The following is a 22,535-nucleotide window of genomic DNA, read 5'->3' as shown; positions in this document are numbered from 1 at the left end:
CCCTGACTCCATGTCGGCCCAGATTTACAAACTCCTGGCAGGACAAGCTAGAGCTCAATTCTCGCACTGAATTTTAAAAAAGTGAGTGAGGGACTGCAATATAGAGGGACAGAAAGAGAAACTTTAAAACTGTTCAATTGTTATGATGTAAAGACTGATGTTGTTCTATAATCGTCTGAAACTGTTAAGTCATGATGTGAAACGGTTAACAAAGAAAAAGGGACACTCAAGCTGCTGCTACACTTTATTGTATTTATCTCAAATTAAACACTTAAGATGCAGATATTTTCAAAAGCTATTTTATTTATTTTCTCTATTTTATTTGTAAATGCAGCCCGAGAGGAACATTACACACATCCACAGTATTTAATGTTAATTGACAATAAATATTGTTGTTTTTGAATTGTACTTTCTTTATTCGATTGGCAGTCAGCTGTTGATTACATGCAGACGTTGATAAAGCTACAGGTCACTTCAATATATATCACACTAATTCATGAAGCAAGTTAGACATTTTGATGTTCCGGACCTTTGCATGGGGAGATTTTCTCTAACTGGACCTCGTTGAATTTGAGTTGAAGACCCCTGCCTTAAAGCATCCCTGTAACCCCTTAAACATGTATCAGAACACCTTAAAGCATCCCTGTAACCCCTTAAACATGTATCAGAACACCTTAAAGCATCCCTGTAACCCCTTAAACATGTATCAGAACACCTTAAAGCATCCCTGTAACCCCTTAAACATGTATCAGAACACCTTAAATCTTCCCTGTAACCCCTTAAACATGTATCAGAACACCTTAAATCTTCCCTGTAACCCCTTAAACATGTATCAGAACACCTTAAAGCATCCCTGTAACCCCTTAAACATGTATCAGAACACCTTAAAGCATAACCTCTTAAAGATGTATCAAAACACCTTAAATCTTCCCTATAACCCCTTAAACATGTATCAGAACACCTTAAATATTCCCTGTAACCCCTTAAACATGTATCAGAACACCTTAAAGCATCCATATAACCTCTTAAAGATGTATCAGAACACCTTAAAGCATCCCTGTAACCCCTTAAACATGTATCAAAACACCTTAAATCTTCCCTATAACCCCTTAAACATGTATCAGAACACCTTAAATATTCCCTGTAACCCCTTAAACATGTATCAGAACACCTTAAAGCATCCATATAACCTCTTAAAGATGTATCAGAACACCTTAAAGCATCCCTGTAACCCCTTAAACATGTATCAGAACACCTTAAAGCATCCCTGTAACCCCTTAAACATGTATCAGAACACCTTAAAGCATCCCTGTAACCTCTTAAACATGTATCAGAACACCTTAAAGCATCCCTGTAACCTCTTAAACATGTATCAGAACACCTTACATCTTCCCTGTAACCCCTTAAACATGTATCAGAACACCTTAAAGCATCCATATAACCTCTTAAACATGTGTCAGAACACCTTAAAGCATCCATATAACCCCTTAAACATGTATCAGAACACCTTAAAGCATCCCTATAACCCCTTAAACATGTATCAGAACACCTTAAAGCATCCCTATAACCCCTTAAACATGTATCAGAACACCTTAAAGCATCCCTATAACCCCTTAAACATGTATCAGAACACCTTAAAGCATCCATATAACCTCTTAAACATGTATCAGAACACCTTAAAGCATCCATATAACCCCTTAAACATGTATCAGAACACCTTAAAGCATCCCTATAACCCCTTAAACATGTATCAGAACACCTTAAAGCATCCCTATAACCCCTTAAACATGTATCAGAACACCTTAAAGCATCCATATAACCCCTTAAACATGTATCAGAACACCTTAAAGCATCCATATAACCTCTTAAACATGTGTCAGAACACCTTAAAGCATCCCTATAACCTCTTAAACATGTATCAGAACACCTTAAAGCATCCCTGTAACCCCTTAAACATGTATCAGAACACCTTAAAGCATCCCTATAACCTCTTAAACATGTATCAGAACACCTTAAAGCATCCCTGTAACCCCTTAAACATGTATCAGAACACCTTAAAGCATCCCTGTAACCCCTTAAACATGTATCAGAACACCTTAAAGCATCCCTGTAACCCCTTAAACATGTATCAGAACACCTTAAAGCATCCCTATAACCTCTTAAAGATGTATCAAAACACCTTAAATATTCCCTATAACTCTTTAAAGATGTATCAGAACACCTTACATGTCCTCCTTAAATCCCCCAGAACTCCTTAAAAATCTCAGAGCCCTTAACCTTTCCTGGATGTTTTATTCTGACTAAACGTATACTTGAAATGTCCTGAAAAAGCCCTTTGCAAAGTGGATTCAGGATGTTTGTGATTTCCAAGACCCAGGAGTAGAAAGGCTTCCGGAAGGCTCTTTCTTTACGTGATAGTATTCCTGGAGCAGGTGTTTGAACGCTTCCAGAGAATCTGCTTTATTTCATGTGTACTTGACATTTCCACATGTGAGGTATCCGTGTGCAGCCGGTGGGTTTCTATCTGTAAAGCAAAACACGTGTAACTTAGTGTTTCTTTACTAAGTGTTCCCGGTGGTTTGCTTCCTGTCATTAACGCTGAGCTTCCTTTAAATCCCTGCGAGGCTTCACAACATTTAGTAACATTTGAAACAAACAATAATCCAAGCATTAAAACACGGAGAAGTACAGCAGGGTGAATACTGCCTTTAAAGGGGAAACACTTTAGAAATCAAAGCTCAACATGTTCTTTCAATCTCAGGGACCTGTGACTCTTTGTTCCGCGGACACGTGGCGCCTCACAGTGGGCAGAGGCGGTACTGCAGACCTCACATCCACTGCTCAGAAGGTCTGATCTTTCTACACTTTTATACAATTTAGTCTTTATTTTAGTCCGAAATGTACTTATATAAATCTTATCAGGAGCAGGATAGGGACACTTAAGTATAAAAGGATAAAAGAAGACGTAATGCTGTAAGTACAAAGCAGGAATAAGTCACCTTTAAACATGTCACATAGAATAAGGTCAAACAGAACACTGAACATTAGAATATAGAATATATCTTTACATATACTGTAGTGTAAAGAAGTGAAAGTAACGGATGCACGGATCAGTGCATTGCGCAGAGTATTTAGGAGAAGGTAAAGAGTGACATCTAGTGGAGGAAACTGCACATTACCGACCTGTGTAAACAGAATTCAATCTGCAACTACAAATCCTAATATGTTGTTAACATGTTAATAATGCAGTCTATCAAATGTCAAGAAATACCTTTTTCCTATCATTCCTCTAAGAAACATGGATATTTGAAATGAAGACCAACTCAACATTGCAAAGGCAAGGCAGGTTTATTTACAGCAGCTTTCAACACGAGGCTATTCAAAGAGCTTTAAACAAACGGAAGACATTCAGAGCGTTCAGAACCAGTGCAGCGGAAACACGTCATCAGATGGCTTTTCAAACGAGTCGTTCAAAAGAGAAGAGACTCAAAGAAACACGAAGCAAGACCTGCAGGTTTCTGGGAGTTTGATCCAGATGTTTGGAGAGTAACAACTGGACTACTCCAGGTTTAGTTCTGGTTCTGGAGACAGAAAGCAGACCTGAAGACCTGAGAGTTCTGGTTCTGGGGACAGAAAGCAGACCAGAAGACATGAGAGTTCTGGTTCTGGGGACAGAAAGCAGACCAGAAGACCTGAGAGTTCTGGTTCTGGGGACAGAAAGCAGACCAGAAGACCTGAGAGTTCTGGTTCTGGGGACAGAAAGCAGACCCAGAAGATCTGAGAGTTCTGGTTCTGGAGACATAAATCAGACCCAGAAGACCTCAGAGTTCTGATTCTGGGGACAGAAAGCTGACCAGAAGACTTGAGAGTTCTGGTTCTGGGGACAGAAAGCAGACCTGAAAACCTGAAAGTTCTGGTTCTGGGGACAGAATGCAGACCCAATAGATCTGAGAGTTCTGGTTCTGGGGACAGAAAGCAGACCCAGAAGATCTGAGAGTTCTGGTTCTGGAGACAGAAAGCAGACCAGAAGACTTGAGAGTTCTGGTTCTGGGGACAGAAAGCAGACCTGAAAACCTGAAAGTTCTGGTTCTGGGGACAGAATGCAGACCCAATAGATCTGAGAGTTCTGGTTCTGGGGACAGAAAGCAGACCCAGAAGATCTGAGCGTTCTGGTTCTGGGGACAGAAAGCAGACCCAGAAGACCTGAGAGTTCTGGTGCTGGGGACAGAAAGCAGACCTGAAGACCTGAGAGTTCTGGTTCTGGAGACAGAAAGCAGACCCAGAAGACATGAGAGTTCTGGTTCTGGAGACAGAAAGCAGACCAGAAGACCTGATAGTTCTGGTTCTGGGGACAGAAAGCAGACCTGGAAGTTCTGGTTCTGGGGACAGAAAGCAGACCCAGAAGATCTGAGAGTTCTGGTTCTGGAGACAGAAAGCAGACCTGAAGACTTGAGAGTTCTGGTTCTGGAGACAGAAAGCAGACCTGAAGACTTGAGAGTTCTGGTTCTGGAGACAGAAAGCAGACCTGAAGATCTGAGAGTTCTGGTTCTGGAGACAGAAAGCAGACCTGAAGACTTGAGAGTTCTGGTTCTGGAGACAGAAAGCAGACCTGAAGACTTGAGAGTTCTGGTTCTGGAGACAGAAAGCAGACCTGAAGACTTGAGAGTTCTGGTTCTGGAGACAGAAAGCAGACCTGAAGATCTGAGAGTTCTGGTTCTGGAGACAGAAAGCAGACCTGAAGACTTGAGAGTTCTGGTTCTGGAGACAGAAAGCAGACCTGAAGACCTGAGAGTTCTGGTTCTGGAGACAGAAAGCAGACCTGAAGACTTGAGAGTTCTGGTTCTGGGGACAGAAAGCAGACCTGAAGACCTGAGAGTTCTGGTTCTGGAGACAGAAAGCAGACCTGAAGACCTGAGAGTCAGCTGTGAGTGATCCTGAACACACTGATCTTTGTGTTCAGGGGGGGGGGTATCACTCCTGCAGAGCACACAGAGACACTGAGGAACCAAAGAACCAGAACCCAAAGCCAGCATAGAGAGGTTCAGTGAATGTGGTTCTGAAGGTGTGGAGGTGGGTCAGTGAGTCAGAGGAGACTCTGTAGAAGGAGAGAGAGCCAGCAGGATGATCCAGATACACTGCTACTCTACCAGAGGAGGAGGAGGAGGAGGAGGAGGAGGAGGAGGAGGAGGAGGAGGAGGAGGAGGAGGAGGAGGAGGAGGAGGAGGAGGAGATGTCTGTTCCTCTCTCATTGTGCCAGACAGAGTAACCTCTATCAGAGTACTCCAGACTCCAGGACTGATCATTCCTTCCAAACCAACCGTCCCTCCCCTCCTCTCCTCCTGATTCCTCTGTAAGTCACTGATATAGAAACCAGTCCTCTCCTCTCGACCTCCCAGTAGCAGCGACCAGTCAGAGCTTCTCTGCACATCAGCTGAGAGCAGGACTCAAACCTCTCTGGATGATCAGGATAGTTCTGCTCCTCTCTCTCCCATGTCACCGTCCTGTTGTCCTCAGACAGTCGGAGGTCTCTGCTCACCGTGTTGGAGTCCGGTGTGAGTCCACAGGAATCTGAGGAGAGACACAGCAGGTGTTAAAGGTTATTGATGTCCCTGATGTCTCAGGGTGAAGATGCTCAGGATGAAAACACTCACACTTCCTGAGGCCTGGCCTCAAGAACCGGACTGCAGCAGGCTCCAGGCTGAAAGCAGAGGGGGTCAGTTAGTCTTTGAATGCTCTTACATGTCCACAGACTGCCCCCCCACATCACTCCTGTTCCAGCTCCACACTCAGGATGGAGTATGTTGATCACTGCCAGACACTCCAGCCCCCCCACACATTATTTCACCTCAATCTTTATTTCAAACAGATTACAGGATAACAAATGTGAAAGCAGAACAGCGTATTGTTAGAATAAAGTATGTATCAATGTTCATCATCATAATAAGGAATCCTCTGTGTGCGAAGGGAGCAGGAGGAAGCATGCTCATTGGTCCCCTACTTACTGCTGATCAGTGATTATCCTTTCAATCATGTCTGCAAGTTATTCCTACTCACATATTTACATTTACACATTTACAATCACTTCTCCTCTTCAATCTCCTGTCTTCATTCTCATGCTCTCCAGAGAAGTGTTTCTGTGCATCCTTCAAAGTGAACGCTATGTGTGCTTGTTGAGCTCCTGCTCCAAAGCCCCCCCCACAGATCGTTCTGCTCCTCTCAGAGTTCTCCTGACCTTGAGTTGTTCCAGACCTCCTCTCAGATGAGACCCCCCTCTCTGTCTGTGAACAACGTCTGTGGTTTCCTAGCAAGGAGACGATCTCTTGCTCTGTGCACGATGCACTTTGAAATGTAACCAGATCGCTGATGTGTATTTTAGACGGCGCAGGTGTTCAGGTGAGGTTTTCTCTGGTGCGTGTTTCCAGTAGAGAAACACTCTCTTATTCAATCATTGAAGTTAATGATGTGGTTCTAAAATAACTCAATTATCCTTTTAATTAAAATACCCTGAAAGGCAGGAATGTTTGGAACTTGCATGTGAAGCTAACGTTTGTTTGTATTTGTGTTTTCAAGGTTTTCAACCTGATGAAAATGATTGGAGTTGTCAAATAATATAATAATTGTTAAAAATAAAGACAAAAAAGAATAAAATCTGAGTTGTCCAAGCGTCCTCTGTTGCCCTCCAGCCTCTCAAGTTCAACTAAATCACTATGTACCCTAACCCTGAAGAACTTGACACTCAGAGTATATCACGGTGTGAGAGTATCACTCAGAGTATATCACGATGTGAGAGTATCACTCAGAGTATATCACGGTGTGAGAGTATCACTCAGAGTACATCACGATGTGAGAATATCACTCAGAGTATATCACGGTGTGAGAGTATCACTCAGAGTATATCACGATGTGAGAGTATCACTCAGAGTATATCACGATGTGAGAGTATCACTCAGAGTATATCACGATGTGAGAGTATCACTCAGAGTATATCACGATGTGAGAGTATCACTCAGAGTACATCACGATGTGAGAATATCACTCAGAGTATATCACGATGTGAGAGTATCACTCAGAGTATATCACGATGTGAGAGTATCACTCAGAGTATATCACGATGTGAGAGTATCACTCAGAGTATATCACGATGTGAGAGTATCACTCAGAGTATATCACGATGTGAGAGTATCACTCAGAGTATATCACGATGTGAGAGTATCACTCAGAGTATATCACGATGTGAGAGTATCACTCAGAGTATATCACGATGTGAGAGTATCACTCAGAGTATATCACGATGTGAGAGTATCACTCAGAGTATATCACGGTGTGAGAGTATCACTCAGAGTATATCACGATGTGAGAGTATCACTCAGAGTATATCACGATGTGAGAGTATCACTCAGAGTATATCACGGTGTGAGAGTATCACTCAGAGTATATCACGATGTGAGAGTATCACTCAGAGTATATCACGGATGTGAGAGTATCACTCAGAGTATATCACGATGTGAGAGTATCACTCAGAGTATATCACGATGTGAGAGTATCACTCAGAGTATATCTGTAAGGATTTGCAGTACTCCATTCCTTCTGCTTCCCTTTTTGTTGTCTGTCTGTCTGTTTGTCTCCCGGGCTGGGCGTGGCTGACCTACTTCTGGTTCCTGCCAATTCATCTCCGCAGCTGCTTCTCATTCATCCTGATCATCTACTCATCCACACCTGCTTATTAACCTGGTCTCCTCATCCAGTCTTCACCAGTTCGTCGTCAAGGTTACACTGGTAAACATATTGCTTTCTAGCTTAGCCTGACACAACTCTGGAATCAGTTTGTGTCTTACCTGTTTGTCTCTCTATCCAGAGCCCATCATCACCTCCTCCGCTAGCCACGTCCAGCCACTTCCTCGTCGGATTCATCCGCTCTCCACGCTACCCGCTCCAGCCTGCTCGCTCCCTCGCTCTGAAACCCCTGCTCGCCACACTCCTGTCTGGTAGGACAAACACTAACTCCTACTCCAACCTACTCGCTCTCGGGAGCGTACAGACTCAGGCTCAAGCCACCTCTCATCTGCCTGGCGATATCCCCAGCTCACTCCGGAGCCTCGGCTGAGGATCTCCATTCCCTAGCTTTTGTATCCCCTTTCCTGGACTATATTACACAGTTAGTATCCCCTGTCACGATTAGAAAATAAACCTTTTGCTACAAACTCCTGTTTTTCTGTCCGTGTTTGTATTGTGGGTTCAGTCCTGAAAAGCGATCACGGAGCTTAACAATATCACTCAGAGTATATCACGATGTGAGAGTATCACTCAGAGTATATCACGATGTGAGAGTATCACTCAGAGTATATCACGATGTGAGAGTATCACTCAGAGTATATCACGATGTGAGAGTATCACTCAGAGTATATCACGATGTGAGAGTATCACTCAGAGTATATCACGGTGTGAGAGTATCACTCAGAGTATATCACGATGTGAGAGTATCACTCAGAGTATATCACGATGTGAGAGTATCACTCAGAGTATATCATGATGTGAGAGTATCACTCAGAGTATATCACGATGTGAGAGTATCACTCAGAGTATATCACGATGTGAGAGTATCACTCAGAGTATATCACGATGTGAGAGTATCACTCAGAGTATATCACGATGTGAGAGTATCACTCAGAGTATATCACGATGTGAGAGTATCACTCAGAGTATATCACGATGTGAGAGTATCACTCAGAGTATATCACGATGTGAGAGTATCACTCAGAGTATATCACGATGTGAGAGTATCACTCAGAGTATATCACGATGTGAGAGTATCACTCAGAGTATATCACGGTGTGAGAGTATCACTCAGAGTATATCACGATGTGAGAGTATCACTCAGAGTATATCACGATGTGAGAGTATCACTCAGAGTATATCATGATGTGATGTGAGAGTATCACTCAGAGTATATCACGATGTGTTCTCCAGAGTGTGTCTTGCTTTCCCCAACAGTGCGATCGTCTTAGCCAGTTTAGCTTTGACGTGATGGATATGAGGTTTCCAGCTGAAGTTGCGCTCTAACACCAAGGAACTTGTTTACATATACTCTTTCTATGTTTGTGTTGTCTAGGATTAACCTGAGGATTTGTTTGATGTTTTCCAAAGAGCATAATCTTTGTTCTGCTTTATTTAATGATCATTTGTTCTCATCAAACCAATGCTTGACTTTAATCATGTCTGCTGTTATTCCCTCCATCAGCTGTTTCAAACTGTCACCAGAACAACACATATTAGTATCATCTGCAAATACAATACATGTCAATATATTTGATACTCTGCAGATATGGTTGATGTATATGATGAACAGCTGTGGACCCAACACGGACCCCTGAGGTACTCCACACGTTACGTTCATGTCTTCTGATTTATGTTCACCTCTTTCTCAAAGTGTTGTCTGTGGCTTCAATAATCCCTCAGCCAGTGTAATCCCACCCTCTGATGCCACACCTTTCCAGTGCCGTCAGTAACACGTTGGATCTATGGTGTCACATGCTTTCTGCAGCTCTATCAATATTCACACTGCTTGTTGTTGATTGTCCAAGCAGTTTGCTATTTGCTCACTTAATCCCATCAGTGCCGTACATGTTGATCTGTCTTTCCTGAATCCATATCGACTGTCGTCCAACAGCTGATGTGTTTCCATGAAACTGTCAAGTCTTTTTGTAAAAACCTTTTAAGGATGAAAGTGGGAGAGCAGAGAAACATGTGATGCGTGTCTCGGTGTTTATCCCAGTTTGATATCATGGTATAACTTTAGCTATTTTCATTTCATTAGGGAATGTACCAGATGGAAAAGACAAGTTACAAAGATGTGTCCATGGTTCTGCAATTTCTTCAATAATGTTTTTGACTCTAATCAAATCGATATGATTCCAATCGGTCGAGGACTTGCTTTTACATTTACAGTGTCTCTGATTTCTCTTTCTTCGCCTGCTCTGAGGAACAGAGAGCTGTTGTTTTCATTCCAGAGGTCTGTATCTTCCCCTTTAGTTGTTTCTACGCTTTGCATTCTTTCTGCAGATCCGGCCCCACATTCACAAAGACTTGGTTCAAACCATGAACCACTTCTTCTGTGTTATTGATAACATGATCTTTGTCAACAAGAAACTCAGGGTAACCTGAACTCTTTGCTCCGTTTCTAACAACACTATTAATACCTTCCATCAACCTTTCTGATTATTCTGATTATTCTTAGTATTTCATTATAGTATTCTTTCTTACTTATTCTCATAATATTGGTTCATTTATTCTTCTATCTTTTAGATTTATTTTCTGCTTCTGAAGTTCTATATTTGATGAATTGTCTTTACATGTATCGTGTATTTTCTTTTTGCAGGCATTGTTTGGGCCATAAGTTTCTACCTCCTCCATCAGACTGAGTGCCTCTCCATACCTGAGCGTGTCCAGTCCAGCAGACAGCAGCCTCCCCCCTGAGGCTCCTGGATGATTGTAGCTCAGGTCCAGCTCTCTCAGATGGGAGGGGTTTAAAGCTGAGGCCAGAGCATCACAGCCTTCCTCTGTGATCAGACAGCCTGACAGCCTGCAGACACACAAACAAGCCGTCAGATCATCTGAGGGTCCAGGACTGGAAGGGGGCGGGGCTTATTACTGCATCACCTCTGGGTCATCTCTACACCCACAACTCCAGTCACTGCTTCACAGTTCAACTGGACAGCCATGGTAAGGGTCTTATTGATATGAACAGATCACAAAACAAAGGAATAGAGGATCATGTGAACAAAGACAAGAGAGATGACTACGAGAAGATCTGCAGCCGACACACTCTACTACAGTTTGGACATCAGACCTCCAACACCACCAGGCAGATCGTCTCAGACGCTCACAGTGTGGCCTATCAGGGCTGCTCGTTGTGGAGATAAATGTAGTATTTCAGAAATCATCCAGAGTGTTAGACACAGAATAATGAAATGGAGTTTATCCAGCTCCGCCTCAGCTCCTGCTGGCTGGTCCTAAGGCGTCCCAGGACACAAATTAAATCACTCGGCATGTTCTGTCTCTTCAGAGCTCCTCCCCCAATCTCTGAGGCCCAGTCAGCCTGCAGAAGAAGCTTTAGTCTGACGCTCAGTGAGACTGCTTGTATCTGTGGTCTCATCCTTTCAGTGACTACCTAAAGCTCGTGACGGGGAGTAAGGGTTGGTCGCAGACGGACCTCCAGCTCAGCTTCCTCTCTCTTAACGATTGTGTACACCGCCTGCATCACTGCTGACTCTGCAACAGACCGCCTGTCCATCTAACGCTTCATTTGACCCTCCCTCGTTAACGAGACCCTGAGATAGTTGAACTCCTCACTTTGGAGAGAAACTGGCCGTTTCTCAATGTCGAGTAAAGCTGCTGCAGAGCCACTATTTCAAGCATACTACATCATCGAGTAGCGCCGGAGGACTGTTTGAATGCCCAGCATTCGGCGCCACTCGATGTCGTAGTATACTTGAAATAGTGGCTCTGCAGCAGCTTTACTCGACATCGAGAAACGGCCGCTCACTGCCAACCCGGAGGGAGCAATCCACCGTTTCCAGGAAGAGAGCCTCGGACTAGGAGGTGCTCGGCTGAAACTACCCAAATGAGTTCTGGAGGTCAAACGCTTCGGCCAATAAGAGCTGCCCAAATCACTAATGATGAAAGCTCCTTTTCGAGGCTTTAAAGAAGGTCGTGCCAGGAGTCATTTGGAGGATTGTGACACATGTGTTGTGTCTCGCTTCACAACAACAATGTTAAGAGAGGGTTAACACCTGAGCTTGCACTGTTTTTAAATGTACGTCTTGTAATTGCACTGTTGAGGAACCTCTGGCCTACGTGTTTCATTCATTGCATAACTACACCGTAGTTGTGTATTTGACATGACAATAAACCTCTGAATCTTGAATGGAATCGATGATGGTATAACGTGTGTTCTCTCATTGCTGCGTTACAAAGATACAGATGTGAGAGATGGCTTCCCACAGCACAGCAGCATGGCTGATGGTGGTATGGACTTGTATTGCTGGCTGAGTCAAAGTGTTCTGGTCTCTGACCTGAGAGTCTTCAGTTCACAGAGTGGACTCTCCAGTCCAGCAGACAGCAGCTTCACTCCGGAGTCCTGCAGGTCGTTGTTACTCAGGTCCAGATCTCTCAGACTGGAGGACTGGGAGCTGAGGACTGAGGACAGAGCTGCACAGCTTCTCTCCGACAGCTTGCAGACACTCAGCCTGAAGAGAACAGAGTGAACCAAAAGAGAAACAACAATTGTGTTTAAAATGAATCACCCTGGATAAGATATGATATGTAGGATTGTAATGGCTGCATGTGATGGAACCAGCCAATAGGAAGTCTAGGGGGGGTTGCCTCCCTGGAGCAAACACATGGAGAGTTTAGTCCGGTTTGTTCCATTGCTGCTTTCAGCAGAACGCCATCAACAGCGTATGTACTCGTGCCTACAAATACATCTGGATCTGGCTTCTCTGTTTCGAATATCGGGAAATTCCTTGAAATCCCTGCAGTCTGCGCTTCGAGGCAACATTTAAAAAGGAAGTAGAAGACTGACTATTCCTATAAAGTTATTCTTAGTATATGTCACATGGTCCAATTACCCACAAAGAAATCAGACTTAACGATGTTGACTGAAGTGAGGCGGGGGAGCTAGCTAGGTAACTTTGTCTCATTTAAGGTTTCATTAATATGAAATTCATTCTATCCAGGATCACGGTTTTCAAAGCTACTCAAGCTGTCATATTTCACAAATGGGTACTACAAAATATATGTAACACATTTGTTTTAGTGAGTTGCTAAAACAAAGCTAGCTAAGGCTTTGGCTAAAGTCACTTGGTTAAATGTAGCTAACCGAAACATGACACATGCATGTGAACGTGTGTTCTCTCATTGCTGCGTTACAAAGATACAGATGTGAGAGATGGCTTCCCACAGCACAGCAGCATGGCTGATGGTGGTATGGACTTGTATTGCTGGCTGAGTCAAAGTGTTCTGGTCTCTGACCTGAGAGTCTTCAGTTCACAGAGTGGACTCTCCAGTCCAGCAGACAGCAGCTTCACTCCTGAGTCCTGCAGGTCGTTGTTACTCAGGTCCAGATCTCTCAGACTGGAGGACTGGGAGCTGAGGACTGAGGACAGAGCTGCACAGCTTCTCTCCGACAGCTTGCAGCCACTCAGCCTGAAGAGACGATGAGGACAACAGTTATTCAGGAGACAGCAGTGTGTTAATAACTGATTCACTAAATCAATGATCTCTGTACTCACAGAGCCTTCCTGGAGGCTTTGACGACTGGCAGCAGCCTCAGAAGAGCCTCCTCTGAAGCAGAGTATTTCTTCAGGTCAAACACGTCCAGATCTTCTCCTGATGACAGTAAGATGAAGACCAGAGCTGACCACTGAGCAGGAGACAGTTCCTCTGTGGAGAGACGTCCTGAACTCAGGGACTGTTGGATCTGCTCCACCAGAGAACGATCATTCAGTTCATTCAGACAGTGGAACAGGTTGATGCTTCTCTCTGCAGACAGACCCTCATCCATCTTCTCCTTGATGTACTGGACTGTTTCCTGATTGGTCTGTGAGCCACTTCCTGTCTGTGTCAGCAGGCCTCGTAGGAGTTTCTGATTGGTCTGCAGAGAAAGACCCAGGAGGAAGCGGAGGAACAAGTCCAGGTGTCCGTTTGGACTCCGTAAGGCCTGGTCCACAGCACTCTGGTAGAGATGTGTTAGTTCAGGTTTGGGTTTGGATCTGAAGACTTTACGTTCACCTGGAGGTTGCTGGTTCTTCTGCCAGCAGGTTGACCCCAGAGCTGATGAAGGTCAGATGGACATGAAGAGCAGCCAGAAACTCCTGAACGCTCAGGTGGACGAAGCAGAACACCTTGTCCTGGTACAGTCTGCTCTCCTCTCTGAAGACCTGTGTGAACACTCCTGAGTACACTGAGGCTGCTCTGATATCGATGCCACACTCTGTCAGGTCGGACTCGTAGAAGATCAGGTTGCCTTTCTGCAGCTGCTCAAAAGCCAGTTTCCCCAGAGCCTCCATCATCTTCCTGCTCTCTGGACTCCAGTGTGGATCTGTCTCAGCTCCTCCATCATACTTGACGTTCTTCACTTTGGACTGAACCACCAGGAAGTGGATGTACATCTCAGTCAGGGTCTTGGGCAGCTCTCCTCCCTCTCTGGTTTTCAACACCTCCTCCAGAACTGAAGCAGAGATCCAGCAGAAGACTGGGATGTGGCACATGATGTGGAGGCTTCGTGAGGTCTTGATGTGGGAGATGATGGTGCCGGCCTGCTCCTGATCTCCGAATCTCTTCCTGAAGTACTCCTCCTTCTGTGGGTCAGTGAACCCTCGGACCTCTGTCACCATGTGCACACACTCAGGAGGGATCTGATTGGCTGCTGCAGGTCGTGTGGTTATCCAGAGGCGAGCCGAGGGAAGCAGCTTCCCCCTGATGAGGTTTGTCAGCAGCACATCCACTGAGGTGGACTCTGTGACATCAGTCAGGACCTCAGTGTTGAGGAAGTCCAGAGGAAGTCGACTCTCATCCAGACCGTCAAAGATGAACACGACCGGGAACCGATCGAACCTGCAGATTCCTGCGTCTCTGGTTTCAGGGAAGAAGTGATGAACGAGTTCCACCAAGCTGTACTTGTTCTGTCTCACCACGTTCAGCTCTCTGAAGGTGAATGGAAATATGAACTGGATGTCCTGGTGGGCTTTGCCTTCAGCCCAGTCCAGAGTGAACTTCTGTGTGAAGACTGTTTTCCCAATGCCAGCCACGCCCTTTGTCAGCACTGCTCTGATTGGTGCATCTCTTCCAGGTGAGGCTTTAAAGAGGTCTTCTTGTGTGATGGGTGTTTCTGGTCTGTCTGGTTTCCTGGATGCTGTTTCAATCTGTCTGACCTCATGTTCCTCATTGACCTCTGCAGACCCCCCCTCTGTGATGTAGAGCTCTGTGTAGATCTGGTTCAGAAGGGTTGGGTTTCCTGCTTTAGCGATGCCCTCAAACACACACTGGAACCTCTCCTTCAGGGTGGACTTGAGTTTACGCTGACACTCTGCAGCAAAGGTTCCTGAAAGAACACGCAACAAAGATCATTAGGTCCCACTGGAACTCTGGTTCTCTGGATGAAATATGGATAGATGCTGGTCTCTTGAGACATCAGCAGAGGAGACATTTATCCAGAGTGTTACATCGCTATAGAAACCCTCTTACTGCTGGTGCAGACGCTCAGCCAGCTCCTCCTGCTCCATGCTCCTCAGGAAGTGCAGTGTGATGTTCAGGAATGCCTCTCTGCTGCTCCTCTGCTCTTCATCCTCAGCCTCCAACCCCTCCTCATCCTCACTCTCTAAGCATTCTGGGTAATCTGAACCCAGAGTCTTCTGGAACTTCTTCAGCTCGCTCTTCACAAAGGAGACGACGTGGTCCTCCAGCAGCTGGAACATCACATGAACGACACAAACTATAAACCATGGATCCAAACATCAGATCCGGACAGACGGACTCTCTGAAAGTGCAGCATGGAGATGACTGTGAACAGAAGAGAGGTCAAGTATCTGTAGGACATGCACTCACCGTGAATATGGAGTCCAGCTGTGTCTGATGCTGCTGGGCAGACTGACCACCGGGAACCTCCGAGCTCTCCTGGTCCCCTCTGTGGAGGAACCATGAAGCATTAGCTCACAGGATGTCTGTCCACACAGAGACACACTCGGGGTAAAGGAGGACAGGGAAACAGGGTGCTGGTCCTGGGCCTCAGCGGGAACTTTGCACTACAGGAATATTTATTTCCAGCTACTGTTGAAGAGCAGAGGATTCTGTCCGTCCTTCATTCTGGTCCTCCTGGAACGTGGCTGTGTGGATAGAGACTGGACTCTGCAGCTGGCTAACAGCTGTTCATCAGGAAGAGGGCAGACCTAGGGACAGTTCTTACCCCCCCCCCCCCCCCCCCAGCTCCACCTCCTGCACCTTTGATGAAGGCTCAGTCTCCTCCATCAGAAGTGTTTGAGAGATGGTGGAACAGCTTCTGAACAGCCTGAGTTTTCAGGTGGAGTTTCACGGCCCCTCCCACTGTGGAGACGAGGAGGGGTCGGACGAGACCTTAAGAACTAGTTTTATTTTATCATAACCGGACTCTTGCTATGAGGTACAGCTTACCTCTGATCAGCAGATGGAGGTCGTTCTTTAAAGGTTATGATGGCCTCCTTCGACCAGTCGCTCTTGAAGGACAGACAGCTGGGGGAGTCTGGTCTCTGCTGCTGGACCCTGAAACAGAAACAGATGCAAGCCGGACAAAAACGGATGTAAATGATGTTAAATCTCTTAACCTGTTAAGCCCTGAGCCTGTTTTCAGGTCTCAGGCTCGAAAATGACGTGCCCAGAACAAATGACTATTTCTTCACTTCTAAAAGGGGTAAATTATTCATATTGTTCCTCAAAGCAATGATGAACCTGTGAGTTGGATGCAGATGAGTCAGAATCAATATAGATGTTTATTATGTTTCAACCTGGTCTCACCAGAATGCGTGACTCCACCACGACTCCTTAACACTGCATTTCGTGGTGGAGTCACGCTTTCTGCTACATGTACGTGTCGGCACCACGCAAAAAAAAAAAAAATGTAAAGTGAATGAGGCTCTTTTGTCGTGGTGCACACACGCATTTCTACAACGTCCCGCAGTGAGCCTTTATTCTATAAAACGTTTTTAAAATCTACTTTATAGCTTGTAGTAACTCACGGGAGGCTTCTTTTATTTTATTTGTATTCATAATAATTTAAATTTTTCGTCAGAATGTAAAAATTACATTAGTTACGAATTTGTGTTCTCAAAAAACAGTGCATTGTGTGTAATGCAACTGTGATTTTTATTAAATTAGTTAGTTTTTAAGGAAGGCCAGAGCTTCAGCTGTGTCAAATAGATTGTTCCCTTTAGTTAACGTTATTTAAAAGATAATGATCATGTCCCCTGTAATGTATTACGAGCGGCCATTCCCATTGGATAACGGATAAGTAAGTATTCTCCTTAATGTCGATTGATGTCACAGTGATATCTGCACTACTCATCGTCTAAAAAATACCAGATTATCCTTGTTAATTACACAACATTGATTGGTTTAAATTGTGTGCAATGCTTTTGTATTTTCCCCCTTCGATTCGGAGAAACAAATGTTTTTTCGGAGTAAAGGATGGCAGAAGACACTACACTACCCAGAATCCTCAGCTATCGTTTGGGACTACACCATGTGCTTAGCTTGACAAACCCCGTGATCAGTCCTCAAGCTCTGTGATTGGTTGACCTCCAACTGCATTCCATATGAAAAAAAAACGTTTCGTAAAAGATAAAATCATTCTTTATTCAGCAGTGCTTGCTTTACTCTTTGAAAGTCATCACATGAATGCATTGTAATAAATGGTTTGGCTGCATTAAATATATTGTTAGAGAATATTCTCTTATTGTATGTGCAGGGGAGCATTTTAGTGTTTCCCTATGTGTCCTGTTTGTAATTTGAACAGGGCAAAGGTCAAGAGGCCCTGCTTTCCCTGTGGGGGGAAGTGTGGACCATGCACGTTGGCTTTAATAGACCAGTTCTTTGTCTTCAGCATGTCTGGTACTAATTAGGAAAAGCGCGCGATTACCAACTCCTCCTTTTCAACATATAGAGGTGCTTCATGCATTACGTGCTCAGTGATGCGTGGGGATTTCTCACAGCATGTTGTAAATGCCTTGGACTCACTCACGGCCGTTGGCTCTCAAATTAAACTCAGTGTTTTGATATAAAGCGGACTCCAGCCTCCATTTCTCCCATTTTTTTTTTTGGGTTTCTCTACTCATTTACATCTGGAGGCTAATCATAACCTCGGGAATCGGTGTCAAGGGGACGTTGTCCTGGCCAATTTCCCCGTGGTTGTTGCTGGGACATGTGTTTACGAGCAATCACGGCCTATGTGAAAACTATGAGAATATTTGGGGCTAATAAATAACCTAGGAATATCGAATTTCATCGATTTCCTCTGTGTGATTCTTGGAATTAAATCACCAGGCAATTACACACAACAACTATTCGGAGAAACTTTTAAAGAGTGCACCAGCAAAGTGGATTTTCTGAATTAAAAGCAATGTTGCAAGATTTGTATTTAAACGAATCGCCGAATTTAGGAGTTTTCAGAGGATAAATTGCCTAAATCAACAGCATTTCTGCGGAGGTGCTGATTCTCCGCCCCCTGTGGAGAACAGCATGCAGAGAGAGGAGCATACAGCATTATTTCCGCAACTATTACCATTTTTGAACTAAAGAAAGTGGTCAATGCGTGGTATGAGAATGTTGTATGAATTGCTGAATTTGGCTGTGTTTGCTGATACACAACATTATGAGTAAAGAAGGCTCTCATAATTAAAACCCCTCTGAAAGTCTCCCTAATTCGGATCAAAATAGGCTGGAGGAGTTTTTGTCAGGCTGAGTTGTTGAGAGTTTTTATGTTTGTTTGTTTTATTGTACTAACCGTTAAACATGGGTAATACTGTCTCCGCTAACGAGTCCGTTGGTAAGAGGGAGAATGATTCACGCACCAAGACACTTACAAAAAATCCTATTACAGACAGCCACTACACGCACATGTTCTCCCCTAATATGCCGTCAGGAATTGTCGGAAGAAGCTTGGATTGGAACAAAGTTATGCCGTTCACATCGTTACTTGTGAGCACTCACAACAGAATAGTCAGAAAGGACAGATTCTGTTTGATTGGCCGTTAACGGGCACTTTTGACATGGCCGTGTTGTGGCAGGCATTCAATTAATTGAACAGGAGGCGAATTGCTCCTGGGATGTAACGTACATGAAGGACTGCGTTAAAGCTTGGATGACTATTGCAGAAAAAAGAGGTTACGATGAGCGAAAAAATGAAAAGTCAGTTGGCACAGAGCGAGGCTCCATTGAACTCAAAGCTTTGATTGATCGAATTTCTAAATGCGCAGCTAGTTGTCATTGCTTAGCCTAGAGGCTGCTTTTGATGTTAAATCAGAAAACATGTCCAGAATTAAAGAAAGACACGGAAAGGACGTCGCAGCCATTGCAAAATCAGTCATGTACGATTGGCTGAAAAGACAAGGCAAATCTCCCAGCACAGCTCAGCTAATTACCATTTTAACAGACGCTGGGCTCCAAGAGAAAAAACAGGCAGTATCTCTCTGCACACAAATGATTCCCGCGATAGGACTCTCAAATTCCGGGGCAAGAAACTCCGATGATGATTTATTAATGTCAGCTATCTATCATGAATAAAAATCGTTTGACATATCAGGAAGGACAGTATAGAGAAAGTGAGCAGCAGGAAAACAGTGCAGCGGACAGTGAAGAGGAAACGCCAGAGAGCAGCCCATTACACACGCCGGCCTCTGGCTCCGCAACGAAAATGTTACACACTCCAAACACGCCGTACGGCACCAGTTTTAAGGACTATGTCCCTCATAGAATTATCACAAGACTGCAAACATCTCAGGATAATAATTCTGCTGAAGCTGTGACAGCACCGAAAATACTGATAGGTGAGGTTCCAGTTTATAAGCCTTGGACACCCGCTGAAGTGATGGATGTCACTAATCACGCTCCAAGTCCGACTAAAAGCCCAGATGAGTATCTGTCGTGGTTGACTAATGTCTGCTCAGTTTATAACTGTTTGGTTCATGATGTTAAACAGCTGATCATTCTAACATACAAGGCAGATTGGTCGACGTGTAAAGAGGAATTCAAATTCCCTGCATGTACGGCTGCGGGTGACTGGCCTCCGACACAGACGCGTGATATGTGGATCCAGACAGTAGCTGCTTTGCAATCAAAGCATGAGCCAAAACTCACACAGATTTGTCACTGGTGACGGCTTGCGCGCGTTACACAAAATCAGATATTTCTGACCCCCAGAATTGCACAAAAGTTGCCTCAAAATACACAGGCTTATCAGAGTGCGGATAACTCCCAGCAGTTCAGGGACAACACCGCACACAGCAGAATCAAAATCAGGGGACATCACACAATTACCAAGACAAGAGACAGCAGCAGAATAAAAATCACAGAAAGTTGACGCCGTGTCACGTCTGTGGCGCAACAGACCACTGGGCGGGACAATGCGGACGGCGCTGGCAAGCACAGCAGGACGCACAACCTTTGCTGCTCTTCCCCAGCCCCCCCGCCAACACCCTGCATTACTGCCCCCCCCTCCCCTGACCAGTCAAGATGTCAGGCAGGCTCAACAGGGGCAAAACGGTCAGCAAAGTCAATTTAATAGACGATAGAGGTGCCATGGAGAAATAGGGTCAAATTCACAGCATTTCCCCATTCAAGCAGCAACAATTCGCCTTTCCAATAACCCGCGTGAAGATCCAATTATGCCCGTTGATTTCAGTGGTAAAGCGGTAGACATTTTGATTGACAGCGGAGCAACATTATCAGCAGTGCGTACGAAAGAAAAAGTGTGTGAAGCAACCAATAATTGTGTCACAACAATGGGAGTTTCTGGCATCCCTATGTCCGAGCCCGTTTCAGAGAGAACTGATATTTCAATTGAAGGATCACATGTGCAACACTCTTTCATTATTTCAGATGGAAGTCCTATTAATCTAATGGGCAGAGATTTGCTTTGTAAATTACAGGCAACAATACATTGCACTCCAGATGGATTGTTTTTGACTATCCTGACAGCAAAGTCTATCAAGCTGTCCAATTCATTCAATCATCTCAGGACAAACCTTTATTGTTGGTCATTTCCAGATTTCAACATGATTTCTGTTTTCTCAACAACAGGAATTCAGAAAATTGCTAGCATTTCCCCTGCGTGTGCTTCCTTAATGTCCCTTATGCGGCCTGTGTTGAATTGTCACTGCACAGCTGCTTTTAACCCATCAGACGACTATGCACTATCAGTAAGAGGTTTTTGCAACAGCTCAGATCAGTTGGAATGTGAAAACGTTATGTTTCTAGGACCCCAGGGGTGCGCATTGCCCCTGAGGCTCACAACCGAACAGCAGGCTCTGTATGCTGCAGACACGATTCCTCACCTCGCAATAGCGGTCACTTCAGGAAGTGACCCTGAAGAAGTGGGGGTCATGGCAGCCCACTGCCATGCTCTACTGAGGGATACAAAGGCTTCTCACACACACACACACACACACACACACACACACACGATCTAATTAACCTCGGAGAACAACATTACATGCTGCGTCTCTCTGAGCAACTTTCTCTCCCTCAAAGCACATTTCTTCACTTACAGCCACCTGCACACACACAACATGGACCCCCTTCAGACTTCTCTGAGGTTCCTGACACATTATGGGCTAAACACTAAATTCATGTGGGGTTTGTTGGTTCAGCCCCTCCACACAGAGTCACACTTAAAGCCAATGCCAGATTGCCAGCTATCAGACAGTACAATTTACCCCATAGAGCCATTTTGGGAATTGAAGGAGTCATCCAATCTCTGCTCGATCAGGGCGTGTTACGATATACAACGAGTCCATGTAACACGCCCATCTTGCCAATTCCCAAGCACAATCGCGCTGATGAGTGGCGCTTTGTCCAAGATTTGCAAGCTATTAACGCTATTGTCATTCCGACAGCTCCTACAGTGCCTGACACTAATTCAATTCTTGCATCATTACCGTCAGATTCGAAATGTTACACGGTAATCGATTTGTGTTCAGCATTTTTCTGTTCCTCTGCATCCAGACAGCCAGTATCTGTTTGCATTCACTTTTAAAGGTAAACAAATCACATACACGCGCCTCCCACAGGGGTACGTCGAGTCGCCTACTGTGTACGCAGCAGCGGTTAAGAGAGATCTGGACACTTTGGTCCTTACAGGAGGTAGTACCTTGCTTCAGTACGCAGATGACCTGTTGTTAGCTTCTCCCAACATGGACGCATGTCGCATCGACTCCATTCTGCTCATGAAAAGACTTTCTGAATGCGGACACAGAGCATCCCTGGCTAAGTTGCAGTACTGCCAGACTGAGGTCACATACCTGGGTCACATTCTGAGGGATGGACACCACCCCGCACAAAGAAAGACATGCTGTCTTTTTTGGGCATGGCTAACTATTGCAGACACTGGATATGCGAGTACGCTGCTATGGACTCTGTCCTGCGTGCTGCCACTCTGCAGGCTGCTGCTAACATTGTTCAATGGTCTGAGGACATGCACACAGCTTTTCAGGACTTAAAGCGAGCCCTGACATCAGCTCCTGCCCTGGGGCTCCCTGAATACCATCAGCCGTTTCACCTGCACGTCCATGAGAAGGGGGGCTTTGCGTCGGGCATCTTGGTACAGAAGCATGGCTCTAATTTCCGGCCTGTTGCATACTACTCATCTCGACTCTCCCCTGTGGTGCTCGGTATGCCTTCATGTCTGCGAGCAGTAGCCGCAGTTGCAATTGTTATCAAACAATCCTCTCCCATTGTACTGGCCAGTGACTGTGTAGTACATGGCTAAAGATAGAGTTGCAACCATTTTCACA

General features: G+C 44.9%; 2 protein-coding genes across 2 annotated transcripts in view; both read right to left on the bottom strand.

Annotated features, from left to right (window-relative positions):
- LOC117442236 (NACHT, LRR and PYD domains-containing protein 3-like) overlaps positions 1–22,535 on the bottom strand; it is a 123,494-nt gene that overhangs the window by 84,244 nt on the left and 16,715 nt on the right. Inside the window, exon 3 of the mRNA XM_071202382.1 lies at positions 16,186–16,293. Coding sequence (XP_071058483.1) covers positions 16,186–16,293 — 108 coding nt within the window. The remainder of the gene's footprint in view (positions 1–16,185; positions 16,294–22,535) is intronic.
- LOC117442238 (NACHT, LRR and PYD domains-containing protein 14-like) lies at positions 3,330–16,023 on the bottom strand. Its single transcript, XM_071202381.1, is given in 12 exon segments — positions 3,330–5,012; positions 5,014–5,329; positions 5,331–5,568; positions 5,652–5,698; positions 10,433–10,579; positions 12,072–12,245; positions 13,030–13,203; positions 13,290–13,811; positions 13,813–15,100; positions 15,257–15,464; positions 15,604–15,682; positions 15,962–16,023. Coding segments are annotated over 12 exon segments (4,446 nt in total). The 3' UTR covers positions 3,330–3,821.

Source organism: Pseudochaenichthys georgianus, unplaced genomic scaffold (assembly GCF_902827115.2).
Source record: "Pseudochaenichthys georgianus unplaced genomic scaffold, fPseGeo1.2 scaffold_373_arrow_ctg1, whole genome shotgun sequence".
Taxonomy (NCBI): Eukaryota; Metazoa; Chordata; class Actinopteri; order Perciformes; family Channichthyidae; genus Pseudochaenichthys; species Pseudochaenichthys georgianus.
The sequence above is the reverse complement of the archived record's forward strand: the minus strand, read 5'-3'. Positions and strand labels throughout refer to the sequence as shown.